General features: G+C 33.4%; 1 protein-coding gene and 1 long non-coding RNA gene across 6 annotated transcripts; both read left to right on the top strand.

Moving 5' to 3' along the window:
• The first annotated feature begins 1,187 nt into the window (after positions 1-1,187).
• LOC147512338 (uncharacterized) lies at positions 1,188-13,170 on the top strand. 3 transcript variants are annotated; one of them, XM_086599460.1, is made up of 13 exons: positions 1,188-2,893; positions 3,038-3,304; positions 4,550-4,603; positions 4,854-4,952; positions 6,416-6,641; positions 6,797-6,989; positions 7,065-7,253; positions 7,336-7,464; positions 7,581-7,704; positions 8,651-8,827; positions 9,386-9,504; positions 12,400-12,475; positions 12,938-13,170. In XM_086599460.1, the coding sequence occupies exon 1, from the start codon at positions 2,050-2,052 to the stop codon at positions 2,740-2,742; it is 693 nt and encodes a 230-aa protein (XP_086455586.1). In that variant the 5' UTR covers positions 1,188-2,049; the 3' UTR covers positions 2,743-2,893; positions 3,038-3,304; positions 4,550-4,603; positions 4,854-4,952; positions 6,416-6,641; positions 6,797-6,989; positions 7,065-7,253; positions 7,336-7,464; positions 7,581-7,704; positions 8,651-8,827; positions 9,386-9,504; positions 12,400-12,475; positions 12,938-13,170. The 3 variants fall into 3 exon arrangements, 1 of the variants encoding a protein (XP_086455586.1); XR_015217190.1 differs by lacking the exons at positions 1,188-2,893; positions 3,038-3,304; positions 4,550-4,603; positions 4,854-4,952 and having other exon boundaries at positions 6,333-6,641; positions 12,400-13,170; XR_015217191.1 differs by lacking the exons at positions 1,188-2,893; positions 3,038-3,304; positions 4,550-4,603; ... (4 more) ...; positions 7,336-7,464; positions 7,581-7,704 and adding an exon at positions 7,872-8,004 and having other exon boundaries at positions 12,400-13,170.
• Positions 13,171-13,229: 59 nt separating this feature from the next.
• On the top strand, positions 13,230-17,403 carry LOC147512337 (uncharacterized). 3 transcript variants are annotated; one of them, XR_015217188.1, is made up of 8 exons: positions 13,230-13,715; positions 14,642-14,827; positions 14,969-15,032; positions 15,157-15,387; positions 15,918-16,200; positions 16,303-16,382; positions 16,477-16,622; positions 16,915-17,403. It is a non-coding gene; the product is annotated as an uncharacterized LOC147512337 (long non-coding RNA). The 3 variants fall into 3 exon arrangements; XR_015217189.1 differs by lacking the exon at positions 13,230-13,715 and having other exon boundaries at positions 14,493-14,827; positions 16,951-17,403; XR_015217187.1 differs by lacking the exon at positions 13,230-13,715 and having other exon boundaries at positions 14,494-14,827.
• Positions 17,404-17,893: the final 490 nt, after the last annotated feature.

The raw sequence follows: 17,893 nt of genomic DNA, 5'->3' as shown, positions 1-17,893 counted from the left end.
AGAATGAAAAGTAGGATTGTCGAAGTCACTGCTTCTATTTTCTGGAGAATTCATTTGAAGGACGATCGAATTCGAAGTTACGCAAATGCTCATGGTATCTGTCTTACACTCTTACTACAAGAGGGTAAGCGGGAATAAAATAGATGGGGCACATTTTATCCAGATACATCATTCCAGTATCAATCAAGAAGCTAATTTGTTTCGTGACTCATAATGATTAGAGTCATTGTCCCCAACCAATAAAACACTACCAGCACAAAATTAATTGCATCCAAATAAACCATATCATCTTTTAGTGTATTCCGCTTCTTTGAAATAACATTGGACTGTAGAAGTTTTTAGACAAATAATTAGTAATCCTGAGGGAAGGAGGTCCTAAACTATGCCCATGCACTCCTTTGTTAATGCCTCAACCTCCTAAGTATTAGCATGTGCAACAACAATGGAAATGGATATATACAATCAATGTCTCACGACGCCTACTGAACTCCCACAGTCCCACAGCTTCAAGAGCTCGTCACACGTTGCAAGCAATATATGACGATATATACTCAATGAAAAAAATGGATTACAAAAAGGAGTAACGTCCTCATCCTTTGCATAAGCTTTAATGGCTGTGACCAGTTTTATGACTAAGCCACCGAACCCCCTTTCTGTTTTTGCCAATCACTACAGTGATGACTAATTTCTGACCTCCCTTACAATGATTTCCAACACCACAAATGTACCACTTTTTACCTATACTTGTAAGCCTAATTGCGTAGTTTCAGAGGACAGGGCCTCATTCAAGGGCGGCTTTATGCATTTGTCAAATCCAATTCCATCCACCTTGGAGTACTTAAAGAATGTAGATGGGGTTTTTCTTTTAAGGAAGAAAACCCAAAACGCAACGTGAAAAGAAAAGTTTTGTGAAAAAAAATTGTCGTTTTTGCCCCCATTTAATTTGTTTGATTTGTTAGAAATATATCTAGACCTTGATTCCCAAGATCTGACAGTTGGCTGGGTATGTCAAGATAGTATGTTAGAATAGTATGTCGACGTAGCCGGCCCGATATATACAATTAATGTTCAACATAATTTTTTTTTTTTTTTTATTTCTTTGCATATATAAAAGTATTACACATCTTACATATATAAATAATTCAAATTAAGCCCTTTTTCCTTTAAATTTCATTAAAAAAAAAAAATTAAGCCTTTTTTCCTTTAAATTTTATTAAAATAATAATAATAATAATAAAATGAGATAGGTAAAATGGAGGAGTTTGGCGTGCAAAATGTGGCAACCTAATAGATGTACACGTGTACTATTTTTATTAGCAGTAACTTTTGTGTGTGTTTTTTGTTTTTAAACTTTGGGCCCGTGTGTACTAAATTGTGCAACTATGCAAATGAAAAGGGTTTGTCACAATGGGTAATTATGATAGTGAATTAAGATAGTTTGATAAAGACAAAAAGCAATAGTCCACGGGTACGAAAATTGTGAGTTTCTGAGTCTGATTTCTTGGGCCCACTCCAATAATAATTAATAATATATCGAATGACATATGTGTCCCTGTTAAACATAACAATTTACGTATTGTATTTTGTTTGGCTGATGTTAGTAGATAAGAGCAATGGGGATAAATCAGGAAAAACAAAAATCCAGTCGACCCAAGCCTCACTATTACGTGAGGAGTTTCTTTACATCGTAAAGATAAAGATAAAGATGTTATGAGTTTAAGTCTTCGTGTTGGGTTTCTTTTGAAGCATGAATTGCATAAGTTTAAGTTTAAGTTTTCAACAATCAATTATCAAAGACTATGAATACTGAGTAGTTGAGAATGCTCCCAGTGAAACATGTCAGTCCCTTTTTTTTTTCTTGGATGGACACCTCAGCTTTTCCAATAATTCGGCATAAAAAAAATGAATTCTACGCCCTCTTTTCCCAATTTCAATCTCAATTGTTCGTAACCTAACCAAACAAAAAGGAAAGTCCCAAAAAAATAAAAAGAAAAGTCCAAAAGGAAAACATTTACGCCTCTTTTCCTCTCTCTCTAACCGAACAAAAAGATGGTGAAGAGAAGAGAAAGCTCTCACCACTTTCTCTCTCCCTACAAAAATCTCTCAAATGGTTTTATTGTCTCTAAGTTTTTTTCTCCCTCTTCAAAACCCATTAATTTTCAAAATGTTGCATCCTTATCTGGTCAGTATGATGACTTAAAGAATGATTCTGATTTTCTTACAAATGTGACACGTACTAAGAGTTCTAGAGTACTTAAGTTTGGTCGTGGTTCGGGTTCGCATGGATGGGATTCGAGATATTGGGATAGGGATGATAGGAGAAGGGATGATGAATATAATGAGAGTGAGTTGGAGATTGGTAATAATAAAGATGAGAGTGTTGACAAGGAATATGTGAAGAATAGGAGTGGAAGTAATAAGCATCCTCCTGTTGTTGGTAATATGAGAAGTGGGGGATTGTATAATGAAGTTGGAAGGGATGAATTAAAGCATTATGAAGCTGAATATGAGGCTTCTTTGAAGAATGTTGGGCAGTTAAGGCAAATGAATAGTAATGGCGTCCACTTTGATTTAGAAAATGAAGGGGAAAAGTTTGCTGATGAATACGATAACGGTATTGATTCTCTGGATGCTCGAGTTTTGGAAAGTGATGATACTAAGCCTGACAATGAAGGTCAGTCTGGTAGCGAAGAAAGGAAGGGTGATGGTCGAGAGTCCTTTGACGACGGTAGAAACACATAAACTGATGATTATGACTGGTTGACTCAAAATACAGATAAAGTTAAACTGGACTCTAGGCATGTCAATTCTATCAATGGTCGTTCTACAAAAACACCCAGCTTTGGAAAGAAGTCAAATGGAAAAAGAAGACCAAGATGCCACAAGTATTCTGGTAAATCTCTTTCATCTCTATGGGCTTAAGTTTTTTTTTTTTTTTTTAGTGATGGGGTTTTACGTTTCCAACACAACAAAAAAGAAGATTATGTATTTTTTTTTTAAAACTCTTGATTGCATTTTGTTTTCTGTGTATTGGTAGGAAGATGTATCTAAACCATGCAAAAAGGATGCAGTATAACAAGAAAAGTAAATAAACGGGTGAAAGAATTTTGAGCAACATGAAACATGCTAGGGAATCCTAGAGTGATAATGGGGTCTAATAAGAGTATGATGATAGTAGTCAACAAGTGCTGACTTTTTTGAGACTGGGCTTCGCAATTCGGATGGGTTTCTGTTGGGTTTTTGTGGGACTGGGCTTCAATTGCAATGGTTGGAAAAAACTGTTCCAACTTCAAACATTGACCAGGTAAGCTGATAATTTGTGCATAAATATGTTGACTTACATCTTTGTTCTCTATAAATATCACTCCCGACATAATATAATTCTATAAATCAAAAGTTTGTACCGTTCAATTATCTCAAGTCATTTTTGCATTCATGATTCCTACTTTCTTTGAAAATGTTTGCTGCTACAGTTATGATCCATTTAGCATCAAAGGGCATCGCTATGCTTTAACATGTAATCATATAGAAAATAGATGTCCAACCGTCTACAGTACAAAGGTTTTGCTCATGGAAGAAAGAAAAAGAAATTCATAATTGCCAATAATCTATGAAAAAAATTAAGTTTTAAGTAGTAATCTTAGTAGTTAATATTTAGTCCATGACCCTCTCATAAATCTTCTTGAACAGTACACTTAGCATAGCTCCCTCTGTCAACCAAAACTGACAAGCAAAACTGGAAGGCTAAGTAACTCAACCGTTCATTCAATCCAGGACTACTTAGCACATACTAAGATACAATAAACATGGATGCTGTATTGGGAAATGTCTATGACTACTTAGCTATATGCCACTCTTAGTACTTAGTAGGAATTAGGTAGTAGGAATAGTTTTGTGACTTCAGTGATTATTTGTTTATTCCTCTTCTATTGTTGTTTGCCCCTATCTTGATTGCTAATTCAGTACTAAAGACATGTATCTTTTTATATAATATACAGGCATGTATCTTTTTATATAATATGTACCTTTATGTTGATAATGACACATTGAGTCTCTTTGGCGCTAAGATTCCTAACATCTTAGACATCCTCTAGATGCTTTGCCTAGACAAGAGAGACACCTGAATTCACATTTTTTCCTTTTTTTAATAATCTCTTTTTCATACACATTTATCATGAACTTCAGTTTAATTAATATCGATTTAATATTAACACTCAAGTAGCAGGTCCAACGAGGTTGATGCTATCAATCACAAAATCTATGAGTTGATTTTCATACACTTTGTTATTTCTTTCTCTCTGCACACATAGTAATATAGAATTGATTTTACGAGTGGTTATCAGTTGTATTATAGTGCACAATTTCACATTGGTTTACAGTAAAAACATACGTTTAGTATACAATTTTGTTACAATACATTGTCATGAGTTTAGTATGAATTCATATTCTCATACAACTAACTGATATCAATGATAGATTAGCCCACTTGGTGTTAAGTGAGTTGTAGTTGTAAGAACATAAGACTCATTACTATTCTTTTTAAATGCAGATCTCACTCATGTATGGTGTGTTGGAGTTGAACTTAACTCAATCGAAGGAGAAGGTAAGATTTAAACTTTCAGTAGATAGATTATATGATGGGTTTTCTGGCTAGCCTTTAACTCAAAGATTCTTCTAGCTGGAATTTTATGCAAACAAATGGGTGGAGATTGGAAATCAGGTTATTGTGCATTGTTTGTGGGCTTTCTAAACCTACTAACAGTTGAGATGATAGCTCTCTTATCATGACTAAATCACAAATCAGAGATGAGATGTTTTACTAACTCTCATGAATTGTGGTTTTGTTGATATAGGTTTTAAACCTGCCAAGGACGTCCGATGTAACATCAACTCATCAAGTAAGAGCAAGCAAATAAATAATTGTTCATCGTAGAAATGAACGCGCAATGAAGGTAATTTTACTGGTACTTTCTCAAGAAATTGCATAAATGAATTTAAGTAGTCAATCCTATGACATGTGATACTCAACCAAAATAGAGTAGAATAAATCTATATGGTACACATGACATATATTGATTTCATAATGTTTTAGCACTTATATACTTTCAACTTCGACTTTTTGTATATATGTCTTCTTATCTATTGCTTTATTTTAGATTTACTTTGTTTTTTCCCAATCCATTATTATATATATAAGTGTTTATGGGTAGTGTGTTAGTACTGAAATTGGCACATTTCATTCCTTCAAGCATATGGTATGCAGATGGAGAGACCATTGTGCGCAATGAATATAATTCGGTTATCGCTTAAACACACCAGTGTGTCAACAGTTATTTCTTAGTACATTGTGCTAAATTCGTTCTGCGATAAGCTGATAATAAAGCGTCTCTAGATTCATTATTTGTTTCGCTTCAAGTTTTTCTTGAAACTCACCAATTTCTTAGAACTCGACTCTTTGAATGTAGTTTTCTCATGGCGATTAAGAAATATATGTATAACTTCGTCATTTTTTAATCTTAAACTTTCTTTGTCATGGGACTTACTTCAAGGTGCATAATTTCAGCCTCACCATAATTGTTTTTGCTCAGTTGCAACCTCACTATGTGTGATACGTATTATGATTTTTTCGACATCATTTACATCTATGACAGTTCCCTGAAGTTTCATATGTATCTTTCTATTTCATATGTACATAAATCTATTGTATATACCTACCACTGAGTTTCAAGTTATAGTGATTCGCAAGTGTATCTATAGAACAAATATTTCGAGTGATTACTTACTATTGTAGGTCGTAGATTCTTTACCTTTGCGTTAAATTCTCTTACCCATTGTATATAGGCCAAACTTTATTATGTCGTTTTTGTTTTATTTGTGTTAGTTGGCAACTTGGCATTTGGTTGACAATCACCTAAACGGGTTTTCTATAGCTACTCATAATCGCAATTCTTTATCTTTGCAGTATGTTCTCTAAGCCATTGCGATCATGTTATTCTTTTCACTAATTCGTGTTGTCATGGGTTTTATGGGGTTGTAGTTTGTTTAATTTTACTTATGTTACCTGACATTAGGTTCGGCAATCAACTTCTTGGCTTTTTATTGGCACTTAGAATCCTAAAATATATATATATATATATATATATATATATATATATATATATATATATAAAATATATATATATATATAGGTGAAGTTTTAGAATTTTGGACCAATCACAGCATAAAATAATAAAAAAGAAATAACCAAGTCTTCAGCATTGCAGCATATAGTAGAGATTTCACTATGTAACTCAGCTAACTTTCTCATTTTTTATTCCTCTGTATATGTTTTATATATCTAGCTTAGCTAACTTGCTGTATATCTATTTGATTCGAAATAAAAGGAATAGTCTTAAGGGTTTTTTGAATGTTGCAGGGTCTGCATGTAGCAGTCATTCTCAAAAACTAAGGCTCCACCGTATCTAAGAGTTGCAGGGACCAAATCTAAGATAAATGAATTCAGCAACCATAGAGCAACGACTTGATAAGATTTTCCTTGAATGTATCTCTGGCTTCTCTGCAGTCTCGCGATGATTTTAGTTGTGGTTCCCTATGTTCATAGAGAGACATGGGATTTTCTTAGAGCGCTTTACACAAACAAGGTATGTGAAAACCTTAACTCAATTCTAACATTTTTCTATTTAAATTACTGATTTACATTTGAAAACACGATGCACAACTCTTTTTCTCTCTTTGATTTGAAAATTGATTATATTAAATTTGAATTTTTTTTTGCTTTCACAATGAGCAAGTGTAGAAGAAAGGAGAAAATGGGTTAGAAGCAGCCTCAAGTCATCAAGTTTGTTTCAATCTACCAAGGCTTCATTGTCATCCTCCGCTTCAGCTTCATAGCGGAAAATAGTCAAACAACAAATTGGCTTTTGTAATAACCCTTGAGAGAATGCAATATCCAACTCATTGCTCTTCTTTCTATTTAGATTTCTAGCAAAGTAAGTATGATTAATGTAACCCCGCCGCCCTCCTCTTACTCTCTCTCACTAATTTCAGTTTATTTTCTTCCCTAGATTCACAATGCTTGCTCTCTGTCCGTAATGAGTTTGAAGTCCATGGGAGACAAGGTCATCAGGGAGCAACATTTCACAATGCGAGATTTCATCGAAGCAGTTGATATATGCTTTGAGTTATATTACGATTTCTCTTCACCAACGTTTACGCTTTGGCACTTCAATTTTAAATCTTATACTGAGGAACAGGTATTCTATGCATAATAAACTTATATTGCAATAGAAATTATTTGCTTAGGCTTAAATATATAATATTTCAAATCTATGTTAGGTATTTCCTTCAACAATATGGAATCGTCTTTTGATAGTAGGAAGAAGCGCAAGATGAGACGGTCGCTTGCTGCTGTAACATGGAGGTTTGATGGAATTTCACAACTGTTCTTTCTCTTGGTTGCAATTGGTAAATTTCTATATATTTCTCTTTTGTTGATGTTTTCTTATGGTAATATATATTTTATTTGGTGGACGTCTGTTTTGTGTGTTATATGTCTTACATTTTGAAACTTCTACATGTAGAATGCACTAAGGTCTCATGACATAGAGATGCTAGAGTCGGGTCAGCTACTATAGAATTCAGCATAATTCATATATGCTGAAAATTTGAAAAAAATTATTACCCAAGGAACTCTTTTCAAACCAGGTATGTTTCCTTTTTACTCCTTAATTGATTTATGTGTGTTACGTGATGTTAGTCTATTTTAATTTTCATGTTTATGTATTCCATTTTAATTTTGTATTTCTTTGGGCTTAAGTTAAAGTTTTTCGTTTGTCATTTTCCTTTTGACATGCGTTGGTCAGCCTAAGTAGCTATGGTGATCCTCCAATCTCAATTACAAGATGATGTCAATCCGTCCGTTGGCAAATATTATAAACTGCAATGGTCAAACACCATGTTTAGACTACAAAGTTATATGCCTTGCATCTTTCAAAGGGACCATAGGTATGCAAAACCATGATATAAGGGAAAAACACTATGGATTTCCACTACAATACGTATTAGGTTAGTCATGAGAATTTCATAGCAAAGACATTTGATTGTAATGTATACAGACTAAGTAAAAAATGCACCGGCAGTCTTATTTGGAATCTCACTAAAAATGATGTTGCCAACATGCAGTTTTTATCACATAAACTGTTGCAGGAATCGGATTTAGGGTAACCCAAATAAAACAACAACGCACCCTTGGTCAAAACCAAAAAAAAGAAATTCTTCTTCATTAAGGGTTTTCTCTATTATGTGGACACGTCACCCTCTCTCCAGCTAAAGTTTAAATTATATGCAGAGATTATTTTAGATTATTAGAAAAGAATGTATTGGTCACCTTTAGAGCTTTAATTACTTTTTTATTAGACAAAGGCAATGTGTGTCATTCTTTTCTTGCGTAGGCTATATACACTATCAGTGCAACATTATTTACAATGGAGAACAGTTTAGATTTCATCATGACTACAAAATAGGTCCTAAAATAGGGGATACTAAACTCTATTAATTTTTTACATTCCTACATATATAAACACTTTGCTTTGGATGTCTAATATGTTTTCCTAATAGTGGAATAGGTTCTTTTTTTCATTTTCTTCCACAGACAGTATGGTAATTCATGGAATGTAAACGGTTAACTACATGGAATGTAAACGGTGAAGGATGCTTTGAATGTCTCGACTTGCCGATAGAACTTTCTAAGAGAAAATGGACTTTTTAATGCAAGGTGTTCTTAGATGGTTTAGTTGATTTGCAGCAAGAGAACGTTATGTTTAGTAAGGTCATTTCCTCTCTGAATCACACTTTTTTGAGAAACTATGTTATCTTTATTTCTTTTTCAATCCAATTTATTATTTTTATTTTGGCGATAAAACATTTTTGAATATAATTTGTTGTTTATTTTTTTCCCCCTTTTTAGATAATATCAGATATTATGAAATTCCTCTTTGCTTCTGATAAGCACCTGATTTGGCTTTTGGTGGTTAAAAAATTCATACAAGTAGTTTACTGCTATCAAATGTCCTACTCGCATATAAGTTTATTGCTTTTGGTACCAAATGTCCTTGGCCTTTTGAAGAGATCTAGTGCTTTGAAATGTGGTGAACTTCTCTAATCCTAAGACAAACAATAGGACTTTCTCTTCATTTAAATGACATCCTTAAACTAACATCTTTTTCCATTTAGCTTGCTTCTTTCATCTTAGCTATGCTTTCACCACATCTAAGACATAAACAATAGGACTTTCTCTTCGTTTAAGTTTTTGTGAAGTTTGTCTCAACTTCTTTTGTGGTTTTGTATCAATGTTAACGATAATGTTATCTTTTTTGGACCTTTATAGCCGATGGATCATTTGCTATCTCTGAGGATTCATGGAACGAACCACTAGGATGTGGAACTGAGATCAGGTTGCATCTCAGAGAAGAAGTTGGGGAATACTTGGAGGAGGATAAATTGAAAGTGAGTCGTAGCTCAAATATTTATTGTCTCGGTTTATTTATATTTTTACATGTTGTTATGACGGTCTTTGGGTTAGTTTCTTCCACCGTTTTTATAAATCAATAATTTAATCGTCCAAGTATCAACGACTCTATTAACTTCTGCAGTTGTAGGATTCTTGGTTATAGTTTATTGTAAGTCATGTGAATATTAGCAATCATTAGATGATGATGAATTTGAAGGTCTAAAGTATAGAAGGATCACTAAACTTTACTCTTACTTTTTCTATTTTTTTTTCGTTAGAAAGATCATCTTATGCTCTAGATATGATTTTCTTATGCTCTATGATTATCTTACCAGTGACAGCCTATATTCTCTCTTATATGGCAACACTCTAACAACTTTGTCCAGTATAATCGATTTTCAATAGTTTTATGCTTCCTAGGTACATTGGTTGTTAGTTTGTTGAGCAAGCCCTACATAACTAAGTGTAGTTAGTATTACGATGATTAGATAGTATGCTTACTATTTGAGGAACTTATATGGAAGTTGTTTTTAGGAGTTGCCTCTTAGGCAGAGTGGATCCAAAATTTTGATGATATTGCACTCATTATTCTTTGATTAAACAAACCATGCATATTGAATTTGACATCAAATTTCACCTCCTTAAAAGTGGTAGTATGAAAAAAACAACTAGATGCTTTCTTAACTTTTTTATCATTATTATTCTTTTGTCATATATATATATATATATACCCAAAAGCTACAAAACATAAGCATCAGTGAGAAATCACTACAGTCAAAATTCTTGTAACGTGATTAATTATCATTTACTTTGGAATTATATATATATATATATATATATATATATATATATATATATTTTTTTTTTTTTTTTTGTTTAAGTGGAAATTTTATTGATAAAGATGATAAATTGGGACAAGCGTGCAACAATTACAAGAATTTTGATTGAATGGCAATTCCTATCCTCCTAAATACAAACTCGTTGTTTTGTGTCTTTGCAGTCCATTTTTACATAGCTTAAAGCTCAAGATTGATGGGCTAGAAACAAAAGTGTCAAACATGAAAGGAATGAAACAATGGTTAGCTCTACAAGCCTCATTTTAATGGTATTGACATGACGTGTTTCTCAATTTTTGAGGCCGATCTCTTTTAATGCTTCTCCCACCTTGAAAGACTCCATTCCCAAAGTATTACAGGCTTTTACATTTTCTACGCGATGCCTTCCCTTTGTTCTTAGACAAATGTTTTGGGGGAGGGTGTCGAGTCTTCCCTCATTGGGATAGTAGAAAATTTAGTTTGGAATTTACATACCCCTATTTCCAAAATGCATCACAATTTTTTCGACATGATCTTTCCATTCATATAAACTAAGACATCTAGTCTACTCTTTTTGCAAGAGGGGCATAGACCACCACCTTTTTTTTGGATGAATCATGAGGTAGTGCAAAACTAAAACCATATCCACCGGCGTGATGCAAGTCCCTCCATCGGAATATTTCTTTACAATCAAATAACAAACTCCCTCTCAAGACCGGCAACCATCTACTTGTAAAATGCTTAAAACTTTTTGTGGTTTTATTTGTTCATTTACAACTCGAGAGTTAACATCAAAATCGGGTAAGATTAATTGTTCTCAAAGAATATAATAGATTAGCAACATCAAGAATCTCATGGCGGAAGTGAAGTAACAAATCCTAAGAATTCTGGTGACAGCTCATTACAACAAGAGGCCACAAAAGCAAAATAGAGACATCGGTGGATAATAAATTTGGTTAATGCTTTTCGATATTTTCAAATCTTTGTCCTTCCGGAGTAGTTTTAGTCAAAAGATCAATATATATTTCTTCGTCGTAAGGTAGTTTTAGATGACTTACAAAATTTCTAGGTGATTTCTTTTATGCTTATGTTTTGTAGCTTTTGGGTTTTTTACATAGCAAAGCAAGATTGATGCTAGTAACAATACTACATACGGAATGGTACATACACTTATCTGCATATTGTAGCTCGAGTGTGTGAGGCCTATCATTTTAATGGTTAGCATTGACATGTTTCTGTATTACTTTTTACTTTTCTATATTACTTTTTACTTTGTTCTTTTTCAAATGTTTTGCTCGAGGGTATGAGTATGGAAGATTTCTGGTAGTAATAAATTTAGTTTGGAATTTACATATTTCTATTTAGACTCCAATTTTTTTCGCACTTTCCATTCATATAAACTAAGACTCGAGTAACAGGAAGAGAGATAGAGCAGACCTTTTTTTTTGGATGAGTAGAGGTAGTGCAAAACTAAAACCATATTCAGGTGATGCATTACGAATTTCCAATCAAATAACAATTGGTCGTTACTTGCTATTTAAAATTTCGATTTTATTTGTTCTTACAACTCGACCATGAACTACGTAATTGTTCTCAAGAATATAATAGATTAAGTGAAGCAGAGTATCCGTTGAAGTAACAAATTGATTCTCTTGACACTGCTCATTAGTTTAAGTGACTAATAGGTGATAATTTAATTTGGTTATGCTTTTCTATTTTCATCTTTGTCCTTCCTAGTAGTTTTAGTAGATCAATATATATTTCTACTGGTAGTTTTAGTGACTTACTATATACTAGAATATTTCTAATTTCATATTCCTCAATGACGTAAAAAAAAAAAATAGCTTTACAAATAATGTTTGATTATTAGCTTCCTTTGATTTCAGCAATTACATTTTGTTTGGTGCATATTCACCGAAACCAACCTTAAGTCCTAACACATCTTAACTTCCACATATTCCCATGAATTGAATGAACCTCATGAACTCCTCTAGATGATTAGTTAACGGTGGTATAGTGCTAAACTTGGGTGTGAAGCATGTGACTGTAATACTTTTCAAGTTCATGACTATGTAGATGGAACACTTTCAATGATGCAATGGGGAACTGGAAAAAATTGCTTGTGCGCTCAAGGCTTTCTGAAGGTGTCAAGGTGAGTGATAACACAACTGTATTTAGTTTGATACATATTCCATGTGCAAACACTCTTGCAAAGTGAGCGTGATTTAAGAAGATCTTCTATACGAGATAAAATATAGAAGCAATTTTTGAGAACAGGTGTCGTGTATCATTGTATGTAATAAGTATTTCACAAATAGATCGACCAGTTGTTGCTCCACTACTCTCAGGTAATCTCTCATAATCGTTAATTGGGTTGCTATTCTTTTTGTTCAGATCAAAGAGACAGCTACCCGTCTTTAATCAAATCATTATGACCAAGCAAGAACTCCCTTGCTGAGTACCCACCCCTCTTTAGACTAAAATATGGATAAAAAAAAAATGTTCTATGTATATGATTGCATTTAGTATATTTACCATGGGCATCATGTGAAGTGTGAAGTTGTTGCACCAGTTTGAATAATCTACTTATAGTCTTTGCTTTGGTGTTTTTTAGGTTCATTTTATCTACTTCATCATCTGAAATGGCTATATCTTAAATCGTGTATCGTAGACTGATGACTGCTATCGAATTCTCGGATACGCGGAAGATCCTATACAGTTTGTTCAAGTTTATTTCATTACAAATTTTTCATTTCAATGTGTTAAAAATATTTTGATTGAATATTTCCATTTCAATTCATGCCTTCATAAGCTATTGCTTACTCAAGAAAGTTGAATGACCCAGACTAAAGGTAACCCGCCCCGCCCCGTTGAAGTAACAAATTGATTCTCTTGACACTGCACATTAGTTTAAGTGACTAATAGGTGATAATTTAATTTGGTTATGCTTTTCTATTTTCATCTTTGTCCTTCCTAGTAGTTTTAGTAGATCAATATATATTTCTACTGGTAGTTTTAGTGACTTACTATATACTAGAATATTTCTAATTTCATATTCCTCAATGACGTAAAAAAAAAAAATAGCTTTACAAATAATGTTTGATTATTAGCTTCCTTTGATTTCAGCACGTACATTTTGTTTGGTGCATATTCACCGAAACCAACCTTAAGTCCTAACACATCTTAACTTCCACATATTCCCATGAATTGAATGAACCTCATGAACTCCTCTAGATGATTAGTTAACGGTGGTATAGTGCTAAACTTGGGTGTGAAGCATGTGACTGTAATACTTTTCAAGTTCATGACTATGTAGATGGAACACTTTCAATGATGCAATGGGGAACTGGAAAAAATTGCTTGTGCGCTCAAGGCTTTCTGAAGGTGTCAAGGTGAGTGATAACACAACTGTATTTAGTTTGATACATATTCCATGTGCAAACACTCTTGCAAAGTGAGCGTGATTTAAGAAGATCTTCTATACGAGATAAAATATAGAAGCAATTTTTGAGAACAGGTGTCGTGTATCATTGTATGTAATAAGTATTTCACAAATAGATCGACCAGTTGTTGCTCCACTACTCTGAGGTAATCTCTCATAATCGTTAATTGGGTTGCTATTCTTTTTGTTCAGATCAAAGAGACAGCTACCCGTCTTTAATCAAATCATTATGACCAAGCAAGAACTCCCTTGCTGAGTACCCACCCCTCTTTAGACTAAAATATGGATAAAAAAAAAATGTTCTATGTATATGATTGCATTTAGTATATTTACCATGGGCATCATGTGAAGTGTGAAGTTGTTGCACCAGTTTGAATAATCTACTTATAGTCTTTGCTTTGGTGTTTTTTAGGTTCATTTTATCTACTTCATCATCTGAAATGGCTATATCTTAAATCGTGTATCGTAGACTGATGATCTGCTATCGAATTTCGGATAGCGGAAGATCCTATCTGATTTGTTCAAGTTTATTTCATTACAAATTTTTCATTTCAATGTGTTAAAAATATTTTGATTGAATATTTCCATTTCAATTCATGCCTTCATAAGCTATTGCTTACTCAAGAAAGTTGAATGACCCAGACTAAAGGTAACCCCCCCCGGGTGCTAACTTCAGTTTTATGATTTGAAGTTCTATTTTTGAATACACTGGTGGAAAGAAAGAAAAAAAAAGGAATATGAACTAATTTATCTACTTTCATTTCAATTTGCAAAGGTCCTAATAGGTGTCACCCATCATCTTAGAAGTGGCGACAAATATATTCTTAGTTATGTTTATTATTATTTTTAATTTATTACTGTTTCTCTTTCTTCCAGTAGTGCTATCTTGACATCCTTCGACCTCAACTGTTCAACGACACATAAAATTCAGCAGGTTCAACAAACCAGAAAAGAGAAGATATTCATCTGCACAAGCAGGAGTACTTGAAGAAGTAAACAATGTTGAATGGCTTCTAGGTGTTGACAATCTCAAAATTCAACCATTCAAACTTCCTGCTGTTGGTATGTACCGACTCTCTTTCTTTTTCTTTTAAGCTCAACTATATGATCTTCTATTTCATGCATCCAACCTTTTTTCATGATCATGTATACTTAACGTAGTCATGTGTTTTTGACATTTAATTTACTTGATCTGATTGCAAGTCCGAATGATGTTAAGATCAAAATAAAAGTTGTAGGTAGAAGTGATGTTCACTACCAGCTGAAGGTAACAATCTTACTTCTCTTAGATTTGATCTTGCAATTTATGTTAATTGATACACACTAAATACTTCTTCCAGGGAAATTTAAATTGTCTTTCACTAATGCAAAATATAATTGAAATTATGTAGCATATGAGGTGTGGAGCTTTTTTAGTGGAAGAGCCAACGGTCATTGGTCATGAGTGTGCTGAAGTTGTTGAAGAAGTTGGCAGCGCAGTGACTTCTCTTGCTGTTGGAGACAGAGTTATTTACCCAGGATTGGCTATTGGCATTGCTTTCAGTGCAAAAGTAGTAGTTACAATCTGTCCGGACATGAAGTTTTTCGCTACACCTCCAATTCATGGTTCTCTCACCGATAAGGTAATCTAACATGTCCGCTACTGACAAAATCTTTATGCCTCTTGACTTGACCTCTTTAATTATTGATAGGCATTGCTAATAAATCCATGCAATTTTCATCGGTATGCGAAAAAATTAAAAGAAGCAACAACAATGCACGTAGCAATTATGGGTGCAATGAATAAAGGCTGGTATTCTTAGTTTAGTATATAGTCATCACATTGCGGTAATATTAGTAAAGAAGCCACACTGAATCTAGGAACATATCAGTGAAGTAGATACAAAAGTTCAGATGACAAATTAAAGTGGGTTTTTTTTTTTTTTTTTTTTTTTTTTTTTTTTTATTTTTTTTTTAATGTACCTTTGTCTTGGTTATTACGTACAGTATAATTAGTTGTTTAATATTGTGTCGTTTGCATAACTCCTTTCCCTAAATTGCACATACTTTTTTCAACTATGAACAACCAGTTTGTGAACTTTGGATATCTTCTTCGTGATTGTTTCACTTACAGGAATTCTAAATGACTATAAAGTGTGTGATGCATTTGCAGATTTGGCATGAGAAACACCTTCCTGTTTTGCTACATATCATCTAATGATTTTTGTGTGTACATCGACTGCTACTGCTGCTGATTTTTCTTTGGATCTAATGCTACTGGAAATCTAGATGGATTTATTTCTTTAAAGTGCGTGGTCTCAGCCATCTTGGCAGCAGCACTACGATTTTTATGCCAAGTTTCTTCATCAGCAGCCACTTTCCATCAGATGGAAGATACAAAACAACCCTTTGTCAATTCATTCCTCTCTCTCTCTCTCAACAACAAAACAGAAATGGTTACTAGACTCAAACCATTCTCTATTCGGTTCCTTAATTTCACTGCCCTATTACCAATATGTTATCTTCTGATGGGTTTTTGATTTGCATTTTATTTTCAGCATATGGTTTTTGCACTCTTAGATGGGAATGCGTTAGCAACTGCAGCTTCTTAGTTCCAATAAAAACGTCGGGCCTATAGGTACAAACTGATGTTCACCTCTTTTGAATTTGTCTTGCATATGCGTATTAACTTTTTTTGATGAAATATTTATGAGTTTCTTTAATATATTTAGGTAATTAGAGGTGGGGTGTTGGTAAATTAGAGACTCTTTCAAATCGTTTCAATATCGGAATTATGTTAAGTAGCACTCTGAATGGGTTCTTCTACCAATGAATTAGTTGCAGAAGTCTACTAAAACTCAAGTTGTGCAAACTGAAGGTAAGTCTCTATTGTGTTTTTTTTAGGCAATGGGAAATGGATATTAACAGTAGTTCTTATCAACTCAACATTAAGAGAAGTCTTTCGAAGTGTTCTATAAATGTATTGCCCTAATATGTTGAAGTACTATTTTGTTAAGTATAGGCCCTTTTGCTTATTTATCCCTAATATCTAATAGTGTAGGATTATATTAATTGATTATAACTTAAGTTTGTAAAAGGCCTAACTACCAAATTTGAGACTCAGAAGTATTTTGATTTAAAATTTCAATTTTTCTATGTTTCATCATTAGGCAATACGGAACGGCTAACACATTTGTTCATTGAAGTTGAACTTGGATGCGGCCATAAAGTCCCTTGCACCATCTCAAGCTGGAGGAAAGGAATAAGTTTTTACAGGTCAGCAATGCAAGATTTGCAAAGAGGAAATTGGATGAGTTTGTGTTTCTTGGGAATAAGTTACACGTGTCATATGGTTCAAATTTCGAGAGCCTTATTGACACAAAGGAGAAATTGGAATGTAGGAGAAGGGAAGTTCTAGCTAGAATAAATAAATGGCCTATTCCATGACAGGGCAGTTTTGTTTCCAAAGAGATTAATAATAAAAGGGAGGGTGAAGACCTTTTAATCACTAGAGTGTCGGAAAAAAATGTTCAAGTTATATGTTGAAAGTTATTTTTATTAGATATTTTTATTATTCCAAGGGATAATATACCTACATTAAACTCATTGTCTTTCATTTAAACTATTTGTGAAGAAGCTTATTGCAACATACATACATTGTCAATTGTCTTTCCAATATGCAACATATGTTGGTAGTCAATTTCACCGGAGTCTTTTAGTCGGGCTGTTCAACGAACATATCATATTCTATATTGGCTATATTTCCATGGTGGTTATAGAAACATTCTTTCAATTCAGTGGTGTTGCTTTACCTATATTCTTTGAATTTATTGTGTTCAGCCCATTGTCACATATTCTACTACAGGCTTTCTTCAATATGATTTACTGATTACTGAGTACCTTGCTTAACTTGGTTGTTGAAGCCCAACCTTTTAGCCAATGTTGCACATGGTTTGATGGTAGTCCTTATCATTAAGGGAAATAAACAAAAAAATGTCCAAAAGAAAAACCATTCTTTCCCTCTCTCTTTCTCATCTCCTATCACAAGAATACAAACTCTCACACTTTCTCTGTGCTACAAGACTCTTTCAAATTGTTTCAACATCAAGTTTTTTCTAGCCCTCTTGAAAACCCATTAATTTTCTTATC

This window comes from Coptis chinensis, chromosome 3, assembly GCF_015680905.1.
Source record: "Coptis chinensis isolate HL-2020 chromosome 3, ASM1568090v1, whole genome shotgun sequence".
Classification (NCBI taxonomy): Eukaryota; Viridiplantae; Streptophyta; class Magnoliopsida; order Ranunculales; family Ranunculaceae; genus Coptis; species Coptis chinensis.
The sequence above is the reverse complement of the archived record's forward strand: the minus strand, read 5'-3'. Positions and strand labels throughout refer to the sequence as shown.

Bases quoted from the DNA above. Each gene is read 5' to 3' on its own strand.
- LOC147512338 (XM_086599460.1), top strand. From the start codon at position 2,050: ATGGTGAAGAGAAGAGAAAGCTCTCACCACTTTCTCTCTCCCTACAAA.